General features: G+C 40.4%; 1 protein-coding gene across 7 annotated transcripts in view; it reads right to left on the bottom strand.

The window, feature by feature from the left end:
- The window catches only part of tln2b (talin 2b), a 259057-nt gene that overhangs the window by 145244 nt on the left and 95135 nt on the right, over positions 1 to 18678 (bottom strand). For all 7 annotated transcript variants that reach the window (XM_087312504.1, XM_087312506.1, XM_087312503.1 and 4 more), the window contains 5 exons: positions 6817 to 6990; positions 5676 to 5773; positions 5466 to 5595; positions 2350 to 2502; positions 765 to 907 (listed from right to left, as the gene is read on the bottom strand). In XM_087312504.1, coding sequence (XP_087168630.1) covers positions 765 to 907; positions 2350 to 2502; positions 5466 to 5595; positions 5676 to 5773; positions 6817 to 6952 — 660 coding nt within the window. In that variant the 5' untranslated portion in view covers positions 6953 to 6990. The remainder of the gene's footprint in view (positions 1 to 764; positions 908 to 2349; positions 2503 to 5465; positions 5596 to 5675; positions 5774 to 6816; positions 6991 to 18678) is intronic.

The raw sequence follows: 18678 nt of genomic DNA on the forward strand, positions 1-18678 counted from the left end.
GCTGGTTAAAGAGGAGTTTAGGCCACTTCCAGGCTGGTTTTCAGCCATTTTTAGCCCGGTCTTAGCTGGTCAGGCTGGGAGATGAACAGCTAAAACCAGCTTGACCAGCCTAGCCAGGGTGGGAGCCCATCCAAAACCAGCTATGTCCAGCTTAAACCAGGCTGGTCAAACTGATTTTAGCTGGTCAATATCCAGCCAAGACCAGGCTGAAAATGACTGGAAACCAGCCTGGAAGTGGCCAAAACCCCTCTAAAACCAGGCAGGTCAACCAGCTAAAACCAGCCAACCAGCTTAGGCTGGTTTAAGCTGTTTTTTTCAGCAGTTATCGATCTTAGGTTGCTGCAAGCACCTCGTGCTATGTGTCGCCACACTATAAACTAAGATATTGGCACTGACATATTGATATTCTTAACCATGTCCCTCTTATTGTCAGTTTGCTACAAGGGAATGACGCAAAACAAGAAAGCCCCATACACCTACTCAATATACATTTTAGTTGGAATTACATCAACATTCTGAAATAAGCTCAACTTCCAGTTCAAGAGGACAGAAAACATATATTTTTTAACACGTTAAACAAATGAGATCACATGGTGTCAGCAAAATGATTCAATCGTCAATTATCTCTACATTACAGTATACATTTAAAAGTGAATCAGTCATTGTTAAAAATAGATGAATGTAGATTTTTGCTTTATATTTCGCACAGTCAGTCAGAAATAGCAGAAAAGACAAACGAGTGTAAGACAGAAATGATTGTTTACCTGTACATAGAGCAGGTTGAGCTGGACAGGATCGCGAGAGTCGACATTCTGGTCAGAATAGAAGAACTTCCTTCGCAGGAGCAATATTTCGCTCTCCTCAACACCCTGCTCCCGAAACGTCCGACTGTGGTCCAGCCAGTTCACTACCAATCAAAGATTAGCTTAGCATTAGCACTCAATGTCCTTTTTCTGGTATGGACAGCATATTAGGGTTGTTGACGTGACGTTACATTTCTACTGTCGCGCATGACATGAACATAGCTACTGTAGTACTGTCATTATATAAAATGACAAATAATATTAAATTAAACTTTGCATAACTTAAAGGATTTAGTTGAAACCTGGTTAATTTATTAAAATGGTAACACTTTATTTTGATGGTCCATTTGAGTATTAGTAGACTGTCTGCTTGATACCTGTTGATACTTCCATTCAACAGACATTTAACAAACATTTAACCGACTATAAGAAACTTTGCAAGTGCATGTCAACTTACACAAACCCAAAGCCCAACAGTCTACTTGTAATCTAATGAGAATTAGTTGGCATGTTGATGCCATGCAAGTTAAATTCAACAAACGGACCATCAAAATAAAGTTTGACCAAACACATGCGCTATAGGTCAACTGAATAAGCTAAATTGGCCATAGTGTATGTGAGTGAATGCAAGAGTGTATGGGTGGTTCCCAGGGCTGGGTTGCGCCTGGAAGGGCATCCGCTGCATAAAACATATGTTGGATAGGTTGGCGGTTCATTCCACTGTGACGACCCATGATTAATAATGGAACTAAGGCAAAAAGAAAATGAATGAATGAATAATTAAAGCTGCAAGCAGCATTGATGGGCCCAAGTCATTGTGGCACCACCACCTCGGTGACTTCAGGAACACAGTGTACCAAAAGCAATAGCTCTCCTCAACACCCTGCTCCCAAAACATCCGACTGTGGTCCAGCCAGTTCATTACAAATCAAAGATTAGCTTAGCATTAGCACTCAATGTCATGTTTCTATTATGGACAGCATATTAGGATTGTTGACGTGATGCTGCATTTCTTCTGTCACGCATGACTTGAACAACTACTGTAGTAGTAATAAGTAATAAGTAGTGAAATAATATTAAATTAAACTTTGCATAACTTAAAGGATTTAGTTGAAACCTGGTTAATTTATTAAAATGGTAACACTTTATTTTGATGGTCCATTTGAGTATTAGTAGACTGTCTGCTTGATACCTGTTGATACTTCCATTCAGCAGACATTTAACAAACATTTAACCGACTATAAGAAACTTTGCAAGTGCATGTCAACTTACACAAACCCAAACCCCAACATTCTACTTGTAATCTAATGAGAATTAGTTGGCGTGTAGATGCCATGTAACTTAAATCCAAGTCAAAGTAATACAATTATTTGTTGTCTTGACCTTTTGTCATTTGATTGTTTGCAGTGTATGGTGTGACTGCTGTGGTTTTGGACTGTGTGAAGCTGCTGTGAGATTCTCTGAGTGTGTGTAAAATCTGGCGGGGCGGTTTGTTTCTGTTTGCTGATGTTGTCGTTTTTTTTTCCAGAGTTGCCAGGAGCCTCACAATCATCATCTGTGTGAAGCTTGGCTTTCAGCTTCTCCATCTTCCTCTCGTCCCGCAGGAGGGTTCTGTCTTTCTTCAGCGTCCCCATCCCGTCCTCTTTCTTCTCCTCCACCTGCTCCTGGATCAGCGAGTACTCCTCGTAATTAGTGATTCCTGTGGAGAAACAGATAATCAGCACTCTCTGTCTGGCAGTCTTTCAGTAGCGTCTGAGCAGGTAAAACAAATAGCATTCAGTCTGGAGAACACACTTCAATTTTGTGTGCTAAAATGTCAATCATCAGTAGTGATATCATAATCTTAACATATATTATTATGTTCATAAATAATACTTAAAGTGGGCATTATAGTGGCGCAGTGGGTAACACTGTCACCTCACAGCAAGAAGGTTGCTGGTTCGAGCCCCGGCTAGTTCATTTGACATTTCTGTGGAGTTTCCCCCACAGTACAAACACATGCGTTGAAGGTGAATTGAATAAGCTAAATTGACCATAGAGTATGTCAGTGAATGCAAAAGTGTATGGGTGTTTCCCAGTGATGGGTTGCGCCTGGAAGGGCATCCGCTGCGTAAACAATATGTTGAAAAAGTTGGCGCTTCATTTCACTGTGAAGATCCCTGATTAATAAAGGGACTGAGGCAAAAGGAAAACGAATGAATGAATGAATAATTAAAGCTGCAAGCAGCATTGCTGGGCCCAAGTCATTGTGGCACCACCACCTCGGTGGCTCCAGGTACACAGTGCACCAAAAGCTATGGCTGAAGATCTTTGATAAAACCGGACGAGGCGGTCAGGTTCGGCCTTAATGTTGATGATTTTACACAGGCTTGGGCTTGCACAGTAAATGAGCGGTCAAGTGATGTAAAGAAAATTATTAAATATGGTATTTAACATTAAGTCTTTATAATAATTAAAATTACTTTATATTGAAGACATTGGTAATAAAGTATGTATGCGTTGCTTACTTAAAAGTTAACCCTTAAAAACAACCAAAAAAAAGCTAAGGTTAAGTTAAAATAAGAGTCTTACATTATGGGGGGAAAAATCAAGTGATAATTGTTTTTTGGTAAAATTATTTATTATTTAGTATTTTGTAATTATTAATTATTATTTTTAATATTGTTATTATAATATTAATTATTATTATTATTATTTTGAAAGCATTGGATATCAACAAAAGCTATTTAATGTACAAATAGAAAAAATTATGACGCATTAAACATCCACATTTCAAATATACAAAAAATAAAATAAATATATATAAAAATAAATATATCAAATAAATAAAATAGTATCAATTGGCACTAAAGCTAGATAAATTAAATACGAAACATATAGAAATATGTTTTGTTCATTTATTATGGTGATGCGCTGATAAATAGCGAATACAATATTAACATGGTTTACTAGTTTGTCTACATAAACTTGAATGAAGTTAACCCTTAGAAAAACAAAAAAAAAAGCAAATGTTAAGTTCAAATAAGAGGCTTCCATTATGGGGAAAATAATCAACCGATGATTTTTTTTTTGTAAAATTATTTAATATTTAGTATTTTGTTATCATTAAATATTCATTCATTCATTTTGTCGGCTTAGTCCCTTTATTAATCCGGGGTCGCCACAGCGGAATGAACCGCCAACTTATCCAACACGTTTTTTACACAGCGGATGCCCTTCCAGCCGCAACCCATCACTGGGAAACATTCACACACACACTCATACACTACGAAAAATTTAGCCTACCCAATTCACCTGTATCGCATGTCTTTGGACTGTGGGGGAAACCGGAGCACCCGGAGGAAACCCACACGAAGGCAGAGAGAACATGCAAACTCCAAACAGAAACGCCAACTGAGCCGAGGTTTGAACCAGCGACCCAGCGACCTTCTTGCTGTAAGGCGACAGCACTACATACTGTGCCACTGCTTCGCCCCGTTATTATTATTCAAGAGTTCACACTTAGCTGATGATTTATAACAGCTTGTTTGGCATGCTGTCCCGGGAGAGAGCCCCGAGCTCAAGGACTCCTCGAGTCCGGGGCTTCCTCCCGTTTGGCAGAGCGAGAGGGGAGCCCGAGCTCGGTGGATCTCAGAACTCCCCCGCTGCTGTAGCTAAGGGAACACAAGGGTTAGATTAATGCTTGGTTTTTATGTGTATTGAATGTCTTTGGATGGTGGGAGGAAACCGGAGCAACCGGGGAAAACTCACGTGGACATGGGGAGAACATACAAACTCCTCACAGAAACATCCACCGGTCCTAGGGGGCCAGGGCCGGCGGTGTTCTTGCTGTGGGGCTCGCAATGCTAACCTCTGGGCCGCCGTGTCGCCCAGTCAAAGTTAAAGGAGGAGGAAAAGGGGAGGAGGGGGGTTTCTTCCAAACGAAGATAACGTGAATTGAAAACTGTGGTTATTTATAGTAGCTCGAATGATTGGAAGATACTGATTAGCAAATTCGAGACCAGCCGTGATAAATCATAAGCACGTGATCCTCTCGAAATTAGTTTATGAATAAACTTCACTTATTATTATTCTTATTATTATTATTAAATTATTTTGAAAGCATTGGCAATCAACAAAAGCAATTTAATGTACAAATAGAAATTATGACGCATTAAACATCCATTATCAAAATATACAAAAATAAAATAAATAAATATAAGTAAATATATAAAATAAATAAATAAAATAATATAAATTTGACACTAAAGGGTGATAAATTAAATACGGAACATAAAGGATTGTGTTTTGTTTATTTATTACTGATGATGCGCTGATAAATAATAAATACAATATTAACATTAATATTTAGACAATTTTGTCTAAATAAACTTGAATGAAAACACTAAAATCAGCATTTCAGGTTCAGGCATCCCAGTTTTATGTTATGCAGTAGTTTGTGTAATTAAATTATTATTGAGCTTAGGTGAGCATTAAATGACAACAAAGGTAATCTGAAAGAAAAAAATCCCATGGTCAATTAAAAATCGAATATAACAATCAATAATAATAGTAATAATATAATAAAACGTGTGCTATCGAAAGATAACCGAATCGTGACTAACAATGATCATTTATTCCAACATTTCTGTAGGAATAATAAAGGATAAAGGAAGGACCCACCTATCCTGCTGCAGATGGTGACCAACAGCTCCCCTACTGTTTTGGAGTCATCCACCATTATGGTTTTGATGGTTCCATCCAGCATTTTGATCTTCTGAGGCCTCTGCTTTTTCTTGTACTCCAAAACATCCTGTGCATGATGGGAATAAGTGCTAAAATGAAGCAATGGAAACACAAACTTTTACAACAGAGCCTAATAAGGTGACTTACCCCATTCCGCAGCATGTAGTAATCAAGGGTGCGTCCTGATTCCAACCAGATCCCTTTCCTGGGGTCATCATCGGACAGGAAAAGCCCGTAATCTGATGCTGGAATAAGTTTTGCAGATTGTAAATAAAACAACAACTCGTCCCATAGAAGTAAACACCAAATCAAAGAGACAAATCTCTGTACAAACATGGATGTTATCAATGTCATGCATTATTAAAGGAACGCTCCACTTTTTGGGGGGGATCCACTTGTTAAGTCATGACGTATCGGTGACGTATAGAATACTGTTTCCAGGTTTAAGCCGCTACTCAGTTGAATTGAGAATATTCGTGCCTTTTTATTCATATCATAAGTAACTCAATTACGACAGGTTTCTCAAACTGTCAACAAATTTAAGTGTTAATTTCTGCACAGCCTCTTCAAGCAGACACATGTGTAAAGGGTTGCAGTCTCTTTAAAGGGTTGCAGCCTCTTTAAGCAGACAGATGTGAAAAGGCTGATTTATACTTCTGCATCTAACGCACGCTTGTACTACGGCGCTAACGCATAGCCCTTCGCCGTGGCCGTCGGCGTCGCTGAAGTGCACCTCTCAAAAAATGTAACTACACGTCTCAACGACGCATAGCGCAAGCTCTGTGATTGGTCGGCTTGGTAGCGCTGACGAGTCTGGGCGGGACCGAGAGTCGCGCGAATGGTGATGGAGCGATTGTTTACAAGTGTGGAGTTCCGTGAAGGAGCTCCGCATGGAAAGTTTTGTTTTGTGTTTACCTCATAGTTAAAGTTGTTGCACGTCCGCCGGTTCCTGCCTCAAAATGAGCAAGTTTGAGCCACTTGTACATCCAGGAAGTGTTCAGGAAAAGTAAAACAGCAGCGAAGAAACTCGACACAGAGGAACATTTACACCTCACTGCCCACTAGCGTTTCGGAAGTGTTAATGCAGACCAACAGACATATCGCGAAGAAGTATAAATGCACAGCTACGGGCGTTGCATGCACCGCGGGTTACGCCAGTCTCTTGACACAGAAGTAAAAACCAGGCTTTAAGGGTTGCAGTGTTCAGTACTTGTATCTTTTGGGTCTTTAGGGCTTGTTATGGAAAAGTATAAAACTTAAGGAAAACTTGGAGCAATGGAACTCTTACCTTGTCCAGACTGGGCCTCTGGAACTCTCTCCCGGATAATCCGGCAAGCATCGTAAACTGGAGTTGAGGGCTCAAACTGCATCGTCTTGACCACATTGCACTGCCGCACACAAATCTTCAGCGACAGGGCCACCATCGTGACTGCTGCTCGAATTGGAGTGCCCACTAGCACACCTGTAGAGTCCGAAAGAATAAAAAAAAAACGTCAATGTCTTTGAAACTACCAGCTCTCGTCCGTTCTTTCAGGTCCACACGGATACATTCAAAAATGCTTTAATCTGGATTAAGTAAATGTGAACGCAAGTGATTTGCAACCCAGTTCAACTCCAGCTACTGATTAATGAAATATGCCTGCCACTGAAGATAAGAGAGACAGATCAGAGCTTTGTGTAGGCTTACAATATGAGCTCCTTACTGCCAAGAGACATCTGTAATGTAGTTATTAGATTAGTAGAACAGCACTGCCCTTTAAGTACTGAGCGGAGGAAAATACTCCACTGCCGACTGGGTTTTCAGCTTAAGCTCACTCAACCTCTAACAAATATCACATATATGAAATGTAAGCTTTGCACAAGAGAGCAGTTCATAAAAAAACCTGGAAAGTGGTTACAGAAAGACTGAGATCAAGCAGAACATTTGCAATTATGGGGGTAGGATTTGCTAAAACAATACATTTTTTTGAGATCTCTATAGAGACCAGCATCAAGTCGGGAGATAACAACCCACCGGAACTAGCGGTGCACACATACAAACTGTAAACAAAGCAGCATTTATGTACCCTTTTCACAGTAGTTCTCCCTCAGCACAGAGGGGTTTACTAATGTAAATAGGTCTGATAGTCCATATCTTTTGTAAATATTTTTTATTTGTTTTCCCTCATGACTTGTGCCATTTGCAAACCAGCCCGAAAGATGTTCACCAACGGCCAGATGCTGCCCATCGACCAACTGTTGACTTGGTGTGCCCAGACTTTAACATAGATTAAATTTGTACCAGAGATATATGACCGATTAGACAAATAACAAAGATCAGACTCTTGCCAGAAATTTGGCTACTATGACAGGGTATACGCAGGAATTCTAAAGATAATTTCAATACCTTTTAAAGACCTTCTCAGAATATTTCAACCTTATCACCGCTTCAAGTTCAAATCAGTATCAAACCTTTAACTTAATAAACTGTTGTTTTGGTCATAAAAAGTCAACATTAATAAAAGGTATTAAGTCACGAGTTCTGAACGCTTGCACATGATGGCATTCGAACTTGAGACTGTGAGCTATCTCTGCACACACATACAGTTTAGGCTAACGCCTAGCGCGCGGCTCCGGCTCGTTGGCAAAAAGAAAACAGAAAGTGCATCGTCAAAAGTTGTAATCTGCTGAAGAGAGTTTTAAAAGATTGTTTGAAACGAAGAGGAGACTATTTCTGAGGAGAGCTGATAGTTTTGGTTTTTCTAACAGTGAGAACTTACTCTCATTGCCTCATTGTTTACGTCTCAGTTCTCTGTGTTTAGCCTGCTTGTGCCTATAAGTGTGAATGCCTCTTCGGTAATCTTTCGGTAATGGTTGTTATTATCATACAGTATGTTTTGTCATTCATCTGAATGGCTGCTATAAGCTAAGCTATCTGTAGAAATTAAAATATGAATAAATGGGCATCAGAGTAAATTGTGTTTGCTGCTCAAGAGGGGAAACAATTGTTTACAATAGAATCCTAATTCAGTTTTTTGTCATGTAGCTGAAATGTACTACTTGTGCTCAAATAAATCATTCATACTATTCACCTTATTCTCAGCTGACGAGCGGGCGCTGCCATTTGAATCTTTTTGTCTCACGACTTCCGGTCACATTCACTTCCATTAATTTTTTGACGTTAAAAACTGCTCGTTACGCTGCTTGATGTTGCAATTTAATATTTTCTTATTATATTATGCTACTTGGTCTGTGTAGTCATGCAAACATTTGTTTGTTGAGCAAGTAGTTTGGCCATTTTCTGCCGTTTATTATTCCTAGTCATTTCTGAATCAGAAGTTCTAAGACAATCGCGAAAACAGGCGCACTTCCGCATTTTAGAATAAGGTCAATACATTTCTGCTCATTATTTTACAATTAAAAAATAGTGAAATCTTCAGTAGGTGTGGTCATCAGACTTCTCAACAAATAAGGAGAGGGAAAAAACACAAGACATTGTCTCAGAAAAATAATTCCAGAAATTAAATTTTGCATGATATTGGCATCAAATTCAAAGCATATACTCAGGAGCTTTGATCTATTGCTTTTCTGTGTTGCTCCAGAACAAATTTCACATATTTGTTTATGGAATAATAAAATGTTTATTGCGGTGAATTTTTTTTACATTACTTAAGCATCTATAACTTTTTTTCATTTTGAGCATTATAAACTCTAGATAATGGATAATAAAGCCCAGAGTGTCTTCTTTCCTTAGATACATAAACTTTGAATGTAGACCAAATCATTCAGCAACTGTAAATGTTTAACTTGGGAAGATGATTTTTGAGAAAGTGCCTCTGATGGTGAGGGACAGAAGGACATCGACATAGCCTCAGAAAACTTTTTACAGTAATCTCATTTTGCATGCTATCTTCATCAAATTTAAAATGTAAACATATGAAATACTTGGCTTTCAAGTCATATTTTTTCTAGGACATTACGTTAATGTTTTCCTGTGTTTCTATATATAAAAAAAAAATTTTCCTCATGACTTCATAATGTATAACTTTTTATATTTTTTTAACATACAACTTCTCCTACCACAGTAAAGCTCAAAGTGTCTTCTTTCCAATGATACATAATTTGTGTTTGTAGCTTACTGGAGTCAGGAACTGTTACTATTTAAAGTTAGGTAGGTGTAAAACCCCAAAATTGAGTGCTGGCTAACAGGTTTTGTTTCCAACCCGGTCAATTAAATGCAGATCTGCCAAGTCTTAAAATGCTTGTGATTAACAATCCTTTGAATCAATTTAGTTATGTGACCTTGGTGTTTCGAAATGTTTCGGTGCAGTTTTTCGAAAGATCTGCTGTTTGGGATCTCGCCGTTGAAACATCAGTTTCGCGTCAGCCATTCCTACAAAACACACCTTGCTTCCTTGAGAAGACCTGCACAACAAGCGCAGCTTTGCTCAATTGCGTTTGCGATTTCGATTCGATTAATCGGCCAGACCAAATACAAGGTTAAACATTGTAAAAGAATCAAATAAAGATCCTATAGATAAGGCACTTGCCTTGCCTCAAAAATCAGCTTCAAACTAAGGCTCTTTCAGCCAAATCAGCCATTCTGAACAGCCAGGAATCTGCCAGACAGTCCAGCTCGAGAGATTGAGAGTCGAATATGAAGTGAGATGTGTCTGTCTGATTGTATCTCCCAGGGCCAGGAATACTTCAACAGAAGACAGAGAGGACTAATCTTTTTTTTTGATAATGGACTTGTGAACGAACTCCACATTGTCTACTCAGTCACCAAACACACACCCACAATAGCTCTGTATAGTCCTTTCAATCCTAGCAGGGTGCACAAGGGACACGTAGAGGTATTGTGGACCAGATGAGAAGTCCCGCAGGGACCACACACATATACTCCTGCGACCAGTATTAACACTCGCTAATTGCCACATGTGAGTAATAATTGGCTTAAGTGAGGTCAATTGTCACACTTCACCAATGCAGTGGTGCGCACAGTGCACTTACAGGCAACTCTAAAGCTCATATGACACAAAGTCTGAGAGTTGGAGAAACAGAAACCCTGCGAGGAGGCAAACAAAGAGAAGTACCACCTGCCCCCCTTAATCTCTTGTCTACAACCTCCTAGAAGACCTGCACCGGGCGCTCCTATTTCTCTTCCTGGCTCTGCGTGACAGAGACTGCAAAATACCTCTCATTTCTGACCAAATCTCCAGCCAGGCTCAAAGCATTCCACCTCTCACACCGCTCGGCCCCTAAACAGCATGTGATTCTCTACATGAACTAATAATTGAATCCCGAGGGACACTGAGAAAGCAAGAATTACCACAGTAAGATCTGTGCACTTTTGAACACATTCTCCACTCGGTGTGATGGGAAACATTGGGTTTGATGTTCCTCTATTATCTTATTTTAAAAGTCCCTCATTTTGGTTTGGTGGTCTCCTATAGTAGGTTTGCAGCCATCCAAGTTATATACATTGCAAGCATCAGCTCTTCCTTCATAGTGTCTTTAAAGGTTGGTTTAGGCATCTGGTACTCTGCTCTGATTGGTCAGATAGCCCATTATGTTGTGATTGGTTTTCAGCTAAAATTTTAATCTAAACAGACAATCTAAAGAGCCAAACATTTAAATTTAAGCTGGGGAAGGTTCCTTAGCATGTTTAAACAGCTATGTTTTGACCCAAGGTTGATTTGCGGGAGGTAGCGGATTAGTGGGTGCTTGAACGTATCTGTGAAGGGGGCGTGTGTGCGCGAGACGTACTTGAAGAGCGGTGGGGGTGAGTTGCGCGCGACGTACCTGAAGAACGGTGGGGGTGAGTGGCACGAGACCTACCTGAAGAGCAAGTAGGGATGCAGTGGAGAGAGGGGTGTGCAACATATTTAAGGACCGGGCAGGAGACGCGCGAATTCCGGGAGATTATTATTCATTCGCGGGCATCCGGGAGTGTCTATGCATTTCAGGGATACTCTCGCAACTTCCGGGAGACTTGGGACGTCTGTGTTTGTGTTGCTCTGCAATAACACTTCCGAAATGCTAGCTGGCAGTAGGTGTTTATGTTTCTCTGTGTCAAGTTTCTTTGTGGGTGTTTCTTTCTGAATGCTACCTTAAATGTACAAGCAGCTAAAACTCGCTCATTCTGAGGCACGTACTAGCGGACATGCAACAACTTTAATTATAAAGTAAAAACACAAAACAAAAGTTTCCACCTGGAGGTCCTTCACGAGACCCGACACTTGTAAACATTCGCTTAATTGGGTTCTCGTGAGTCTTGGTTCCACCCACACTCGTCAGCGATACCAAGCCGACCAATCACAGAGCTTGCTCTACATGTCATTGCGACATTTAGCAAAAATTTTTGAGAGGTGCTATGCCTAAGAATGTGCTTGAACATATGTGTGCGTTTGACAAAGAAGTATAAATCACCCTTCAGGCTTAATTTGTGCCGGAACAAGTCGGATCTGTGACCTTTGAAATCTGATCCAGCACCTTATTTTACCAATCCTCCTCCTCACATGCACCACCCACTAACCCCCCACCTCCGATCTTCACTTTCGTCTGTGACAACCTCCCCCGCCCCTGCCTCCGCTCTTCACTTTCGTCCACGTCAAGCCTCCCTCTTCATTAATGTACACGACCCCCCCCCCCCTCAATTCAATTTCATCCATGTCACCCCCCCACTCTTCACTTTTGTCTGCAACACCTCTCCCTCCTCTGGTCACATGCCAAATCTGTTACTCCTATCTGTTAAAGGACCTTGCAATTTACAAAATAAGGACTGCCCTTCAGTTGTGTTTTTTCTAAATGTATGGCCATCTTGGCATTTCCATTATGCATTTTTAATGCAACATTCCATAATGTGAATAGAAATAGGTGGATGGAGACATATCTAATGACTGGAGCTTGAACACTGACACTGATATTGTGCTCATCTTTTCAAAGTGTATGAACGGTGAATTGCAGTTGCTAAGCCATTGCTAGGTAGTTTCTAGGATGTTCTCTGTGAATCTCAATTGGTTACTTGCTGTTCCAACTTCAGGCTATTTATTAAAGGCATTTTAAACAGCAGATAAGGCTTGAACACCAGGATAATCATACTTCAGGAAAGGAAAAGTAAGCATACAGACTCCATGCATATCTTTAAGAATGATAAACAGCAAAGATGTGATCTGCTGGCTGCATTAGAGAAGTAAAGAAATGGAACTTAACCTCTTTCTTTGTACACCACCCCCTGAGATTGATTTATTTTAGAGACTAAAAGTGGAGTTGGAATGATGGAGAAATTGTCAAAATGGGTTAGGTAAACCACTGTCTATATAAACAATAATATGATGAAATTAAAAAAAATCTTAATTCAATTACTTTTTTAAAAATGGATTTTCCTGTCCTAGCTCTGTTTTAAACTCGGTGACCCTTGCGGAAAGTTCAACAACAAGATCAGCTAATTAGCCAGGCCTGCCTCGGCAACAGACATAAAATCTGATGTGAGCTTTCTGAGCATCGTCTGCTTTTAACATTGGCTTTAAAGTGCCTCTCGAGGGCATACTCTCTAAACAGAACCAGGGCCTCCCCAAAAGAGTGCCCACATTAAGTTATGCTGTTGTGTTAGAGCAAGAAGTTTCCGGATGCGGACAAAAAGATGCATGAAAACATGCTTCTGGATGCAGTCGTAAAAACGGGCAATTCAATTGAGACGAGGGAGGAGATGGGGGCCATCTGGAAGGGATTGCAATGCAGTGATTTGCAGTAATAACAACAGCAAAGAGCAGAGCCCCAGAGGCCGCTGGACCTGAATTCATTAAAGAGTGTGTGTGTGATCGGAAGGAGAGTGAACTAAGTTGTCAGGTAGTGCAGGAAACAAACTTTAAGACTTGGATAGTGGTACGTACATGCAGCCTTGGGGTATGTTTGAATCAAATGCAGATTTTTTTCCCTTTACATTTTTGTGATCAATACAATGGCTAAAAAAATGCTGTACTATGCATGCCAGGCCAGTAGATGTCACTAGTATCTTCAGCACCACAAAAACACTGCATTCCATTTGGAAGGGCTCATTCCTATATCCTATTCCCTTCGAAAGCTTTATCCTCCAGAGGGACAGTTCGTTGGGATTAGGGATCAGCTATTTCAAAATGAACACACTATTCAACACCAAACAACTTCCCTGCACAAGGATCATCGGGGCCCACAGTGTCCATCAGTTGCACCCTTCAAAGTGGCCAGTTTTGAGCACCTTGGTTCTGAATGACACTTCAATATGGCAGCCATGATTACTTACACAATGAAGTGGCCTTTCAGTAGGTGATATATCCCATTTGGAATGCACCGACAGAGTCCTGTAGTAAAGTGATTCCCAATACCAGTCCTTGGGACATCCCCGCCCTGCACATTTTGTATGTCTTCCTTTCTCTACACGAGAGATCCACTAACTGGTCCTTGGGTGTTAAATAAAAGAGATATACAAAATGTGCAGGGTGGGGTGGCCTGAGGACCAGAATTGGGGACCACTGCTGTCGTCTACTATTGTTATTTTGGTTAAGTACTTGCAAATACTTAAAGAATGAACCTATAGCCTTGAATGATCTCAGTATTTTCCCAAAAATGGCACCAATTTGAAAAATATAGAGCCTTAGAGCAAAAAGCTGAAAATAAATAGTAACGGTGGGAATAGAGACAAGCCAAGAATACAACAGTGAATTAGAATTATATAACATTCTGAGGTTTTCAGCCACTTGTATTGTTTTAAAGTCTATATCAGGGGTCACCGATCTTGTTCCTGAAGGTCTGGTGCCCTGCAGGGTTTAGCTCAAACTTGCCTCAACACACCAGCCTGGGTGTTTCATGTATACCTTGTTAGACCTTGATTAGCATGTTCAGGTGTGTTTGATTAGGGCTGGAGCTAAAATCTGCAGGACACCAGCCCTCCAGGAACAAGTTTGGTGATCCCTGGTCTATATGTTTACACCTTTAAATACTTGTTTTAGACTCCATTAGATCAGAAAAAATATCACTAAACCATTTGTCCATGTCCATTTTTAACCCAACTTTGGGTTACAACAACCCAGCGTTTTTTTAGAGTGTAGAGAAATCATTTGTTTTTAACCAAGAAATACAAACAAATTCTCTCGACTCTAAAAAAAAAAAAAAATGCTTGGTTGTTGTAACTCAAAGTTGGGTTAAATATGGCCATGGACAAAAACGGAATCTGGTTGGATTTGTCTATATGTGACCTAATGTAGAATTAAAACAACCCAGGATTTTTGTAGGGTGCAGATAAGTTGTATACTATCACAATACTCAACATCACATAACACATATTTTCCCAGTATTGTGGAACCCTAATAAAAGCCCTCAGTTCTCAGGCTGATTCATTAGATTTTACTCTTTCCCAAGCACACCTCAACTCCAAAATATAAAGACACTCAATCAGATTGGAACTGCAAAAAGCCAGACAAAAACAATCAGGTATTTGTGTGTACAATGTGCATTAAACACTAACTGATCGGGTCTGCAATGTTATCCTGCACAAACATGTCTTCTAATAGTCCTAAACCTTTCAGAATGTGTTGCTATGAGCACACTATGTACAGTTACTACTACAGATGTGATTGTTCTTTAATTCCTACAAGCGTCCTTAATGTGTTTAATAGCGGTATCACCAGATGTCCAAATAACCCTCCCTTCTTTAAACATGTAAAAAAAGGCAGTGAGCCACAAACTTCTGTATTCTCCAATAACCACACTGTGCGAATTATGTGTCTATGTACACTCCCAAACCATTTTCTCATGCCCCGGTTGGTATGAGAATCAGGCCCCGTAGTGCAACAATCTGGAAGCGTTTGCGCTCGGACCCGGAGCAAGAATTCAGAACGGCTTTGGAAGACGTTTCCAAAAACCTCCAGCTGTGATTTGTAAACACCACCGGCCAGCTGCTTGCAATGAGAGGCCAGGATGGATGCGTTAAACAAGGCCTATCTTTGTGAGACTTACTTTTACTATAAACATTGGCATCGCAACAAAGGGAGGGTAATATCAAAGGTAATGTTGACAAAAGTCGGGTGAATGAAGGGATGATCATAGGTCTTGCTCTTCTAGAGCACATTTTTGTCGAATCAAAACACTCCATCCATTTAAGGGTTGGGCTGAATTGAACTTTAGCCTGGAAAGACAAACAGGATATTTTGAGGGAGACGAAGATATGGAAGGACATGAGGGCGATCTACAGCAGGCTCGCTCTCTCAAACAAACACAAGAGCTTCATAGTACAGTGTTCATCCACTTTATATAGGAGCTCTGGTATGTGTTAGATATAGTGCTGCTTTTTAACCAATGGCTTCCCAGGTAGCAAAGAATTCTGGCCCAGATTTGGCATGAAGCTGGCACAGCAGGCATTCGTCCGGCACTGGCATACAGCACGTGGGCCAAGCATGGCCCAGGTTTGGCCGAGGTGTCACCGTCTTACAGGCGGCACTCAAGACTTGGGCCAGATATCAAATGTAGCATTTGGCCCAGTTAAAAATTCATATGAGGGCCACGTAAGTTAGGTCTATCTTGACCCACTTTTAAAATACATTTAAATTATTTTTGATTAAAGAAAAGATCAATCGGGTCATTTCAAGAAAAAGCTAAATGCTTCATGGGTTTTGTTACATTATAGAACGCATTAATTATTAGTTTATTTATTTTATATATATAAATATTATATATTTACAGATTTGTGTTTTCTTTATGCATTTGAAGCTGATGTTGTGTTGCGCTCTGTGGAGCATGCGCAGGTCTCTCTCTCTCCCTCTAGAGCTGTGCTTGATTGCGGTCCAGCTGTGTTGCGAGTGGGAGCGTATATAAGCTGGAGGAGAGGAACAAAGGAGGGATCTTTCTGCTCGGTGCAGGTCGCAAATCTCCGTCGTCATTGCCGCCGCTGTTGTTCCGAGCGTCTCCTATCTCCTGCCCCAGATTGCTGGTTGACTTAGTGGTGTGATCGATTGATTTCTTTAAATGACAATTTAATTATTTTCTAAACGGCTCGCCGTTAGATCTGAGCCTGTTTTGCTTTTCACTTATTAAATGTATATATTATTTTGGTTCTAAACAGAAGTGGTAGGTTGGGAATCGCCATTTACTTTAAAACGTTTTCTCTTGGTTTGTGGCAGCGAGGGAGTAAGGGAAGTTTGTTGTAATTTTATTTGGGGTACCTTTTATTTGAGAAGGTAAGTTAGAATTATTTTCCCGCAAGTTAGCTGTCTTTTTGTTTATTATTTTGACCTGGATTCACTTCCTAAGAGATGCTTCAAATATCTTTGTTGTTTAAGAAACAATAAACCTTGTTACTGCTTGATAAACGTTGTGATCATTGTGAGTTGGGACAGGAGAAGGGGAAACCCTAAATTGAGTATTTAAGTTAAATTAATTTATTTATTTACACTCTTGTTATTGTTCCCACCAACCCTAGACTGGTCAGGACGTAACAGGTTTATAAAAAAAACATTGCAGTCGTGACACACCAACATATCTGGCCCAGTTCAGGCCCAGTTATGGTTTATAAACTTGGCTGAGACTTGGCCCAGATATGGTCCATGTTTGCCTCTTGTATGGCAGCCAGACTTGGTCCAGTCATGTACCGTAATTCACTGCGGCATGTGGGCCAAGCAAATGCTGATGGTGTGGGCCAGATCTGGGTCAGAGAAATTTTGCCATGGGGGTTACCACAGGTCATAGATGAAAACCAAATCAATCAAAGTTCACAGGGTCAAGGGTGACCTTCATTACAAGGACAAAAATAAACACCAAAAGATCCTTCAAAATAACACTATTTTTGCTTGCAATGGAAGAAAAAGATTATAACGATTTCCAAAGACCTGAGGGTAAGTGATTTTTAATATTTCCATGAGCTATCCCTTTAGGATACCCTAGCCACAAATAACTAAATGAAATGATTAAAAAGAAACTGATTTTTCCTTGAACCTTTACAAACCCCTGGCAGTGTTTAGACAGCACTTGTCTCACTCCAAAAAATTCAGTTCACCAAGATCATCTGAACAAACTCAACCAAAGCGGCTTATTATTGAGCATATCCCTGTAATTTCCTGCTCCATCTCTCTCCGCTTATTTTTCATCTTCTATCTCACATACTGTGCGTGCTTGTCTTAACCCATCCAGGTCATATCAGAACATGCTAGTGATTTATTTCAAGTTGTATCCACTTTTGCCTCATTTTTTATTGCCAGCGATTTGAAAAAAAAAAATTTAAATTTAAAAGATGGCACAAGCAGTACTCATGATACCCACATGAATGCCTTGGCTCAATGTGTCAGGTACTGCACTTGCATGAAATCCTACTGTCTAGGTCAGGGATGAGCGAACTCAGTCCTTGGGGGCCTGTGGCCTGCAGAGTTTTGCTCCAACACTAATCAAGCACATGCTTATCAGTGTCTTCAAGATCACTAGAAAGATACTGGCAAATGTGTTTTTTAAGGTCAGATCTAAACTCCACAGGACACTGGTCTTCCTGGGCAGAGTTTGCCCATCCCTGGTCTATGGTTATTTAATCTATAGCTGGGGTCACCAAGCCTATTCCTGGAAAGCTACATTACTAATGGTTTGAGATGCCAACATACTAATAATACCTGCCAACATTCGAATCATAAAATCCGGGAGATTTTTCCCGGGGGGTCAGCTCACAGTGAAGACGGGGGGTGGGGGGGGAACTACACAGTAACGTGAAAGTGAAGAGTAAGCAAGTGAAGAGCTGAGGTACATGCTGAAAGGTGCAAGCAGCTATGGAGATGGAGATGGTTGCGCGTTGGGTTTGGTGCGCATGGGGACTGTACCAAAAAGCAGAGGAGGTAGGGGGATAAGGGCTGGTGGAATTCCGGCAGTTTTCCTGGAGATTGCACAATACGGGAGGATGGGTCTGAAACACGGGAGACTCCAGGGAAAAATGGGAGAATTGGCAGGTATGAACATACTATACAGTTGATAGAGCACAGCATTGGCACTACTACAAAACACAGTCGCAACCATCAACAATAACCAATAAACTGCCTGGAAACACCTTAGTAACCAAACAGAACACTAATATCAGAAATTATCTTACTATAAAACAGTGGTTTTCAATTCTTGGCTCCCCTGCCCTGCACATTTTGTGCGTCTTCCTTACTTAACATGC

This window comes from Danio rerio, chromosome 25 (genome assembly GCF_052040795.2).
Source record: "Danio rerio strain M-AB ecotype USA chromosome 25, GRCz13ab, whole genome shotgun sequence".
NCBI classification, from domain to species: Eukaryota; Metazoa; Chordata; class Actinopteri; order Cypriniformes; family Danionidae; genus Danio; species Danio rerio.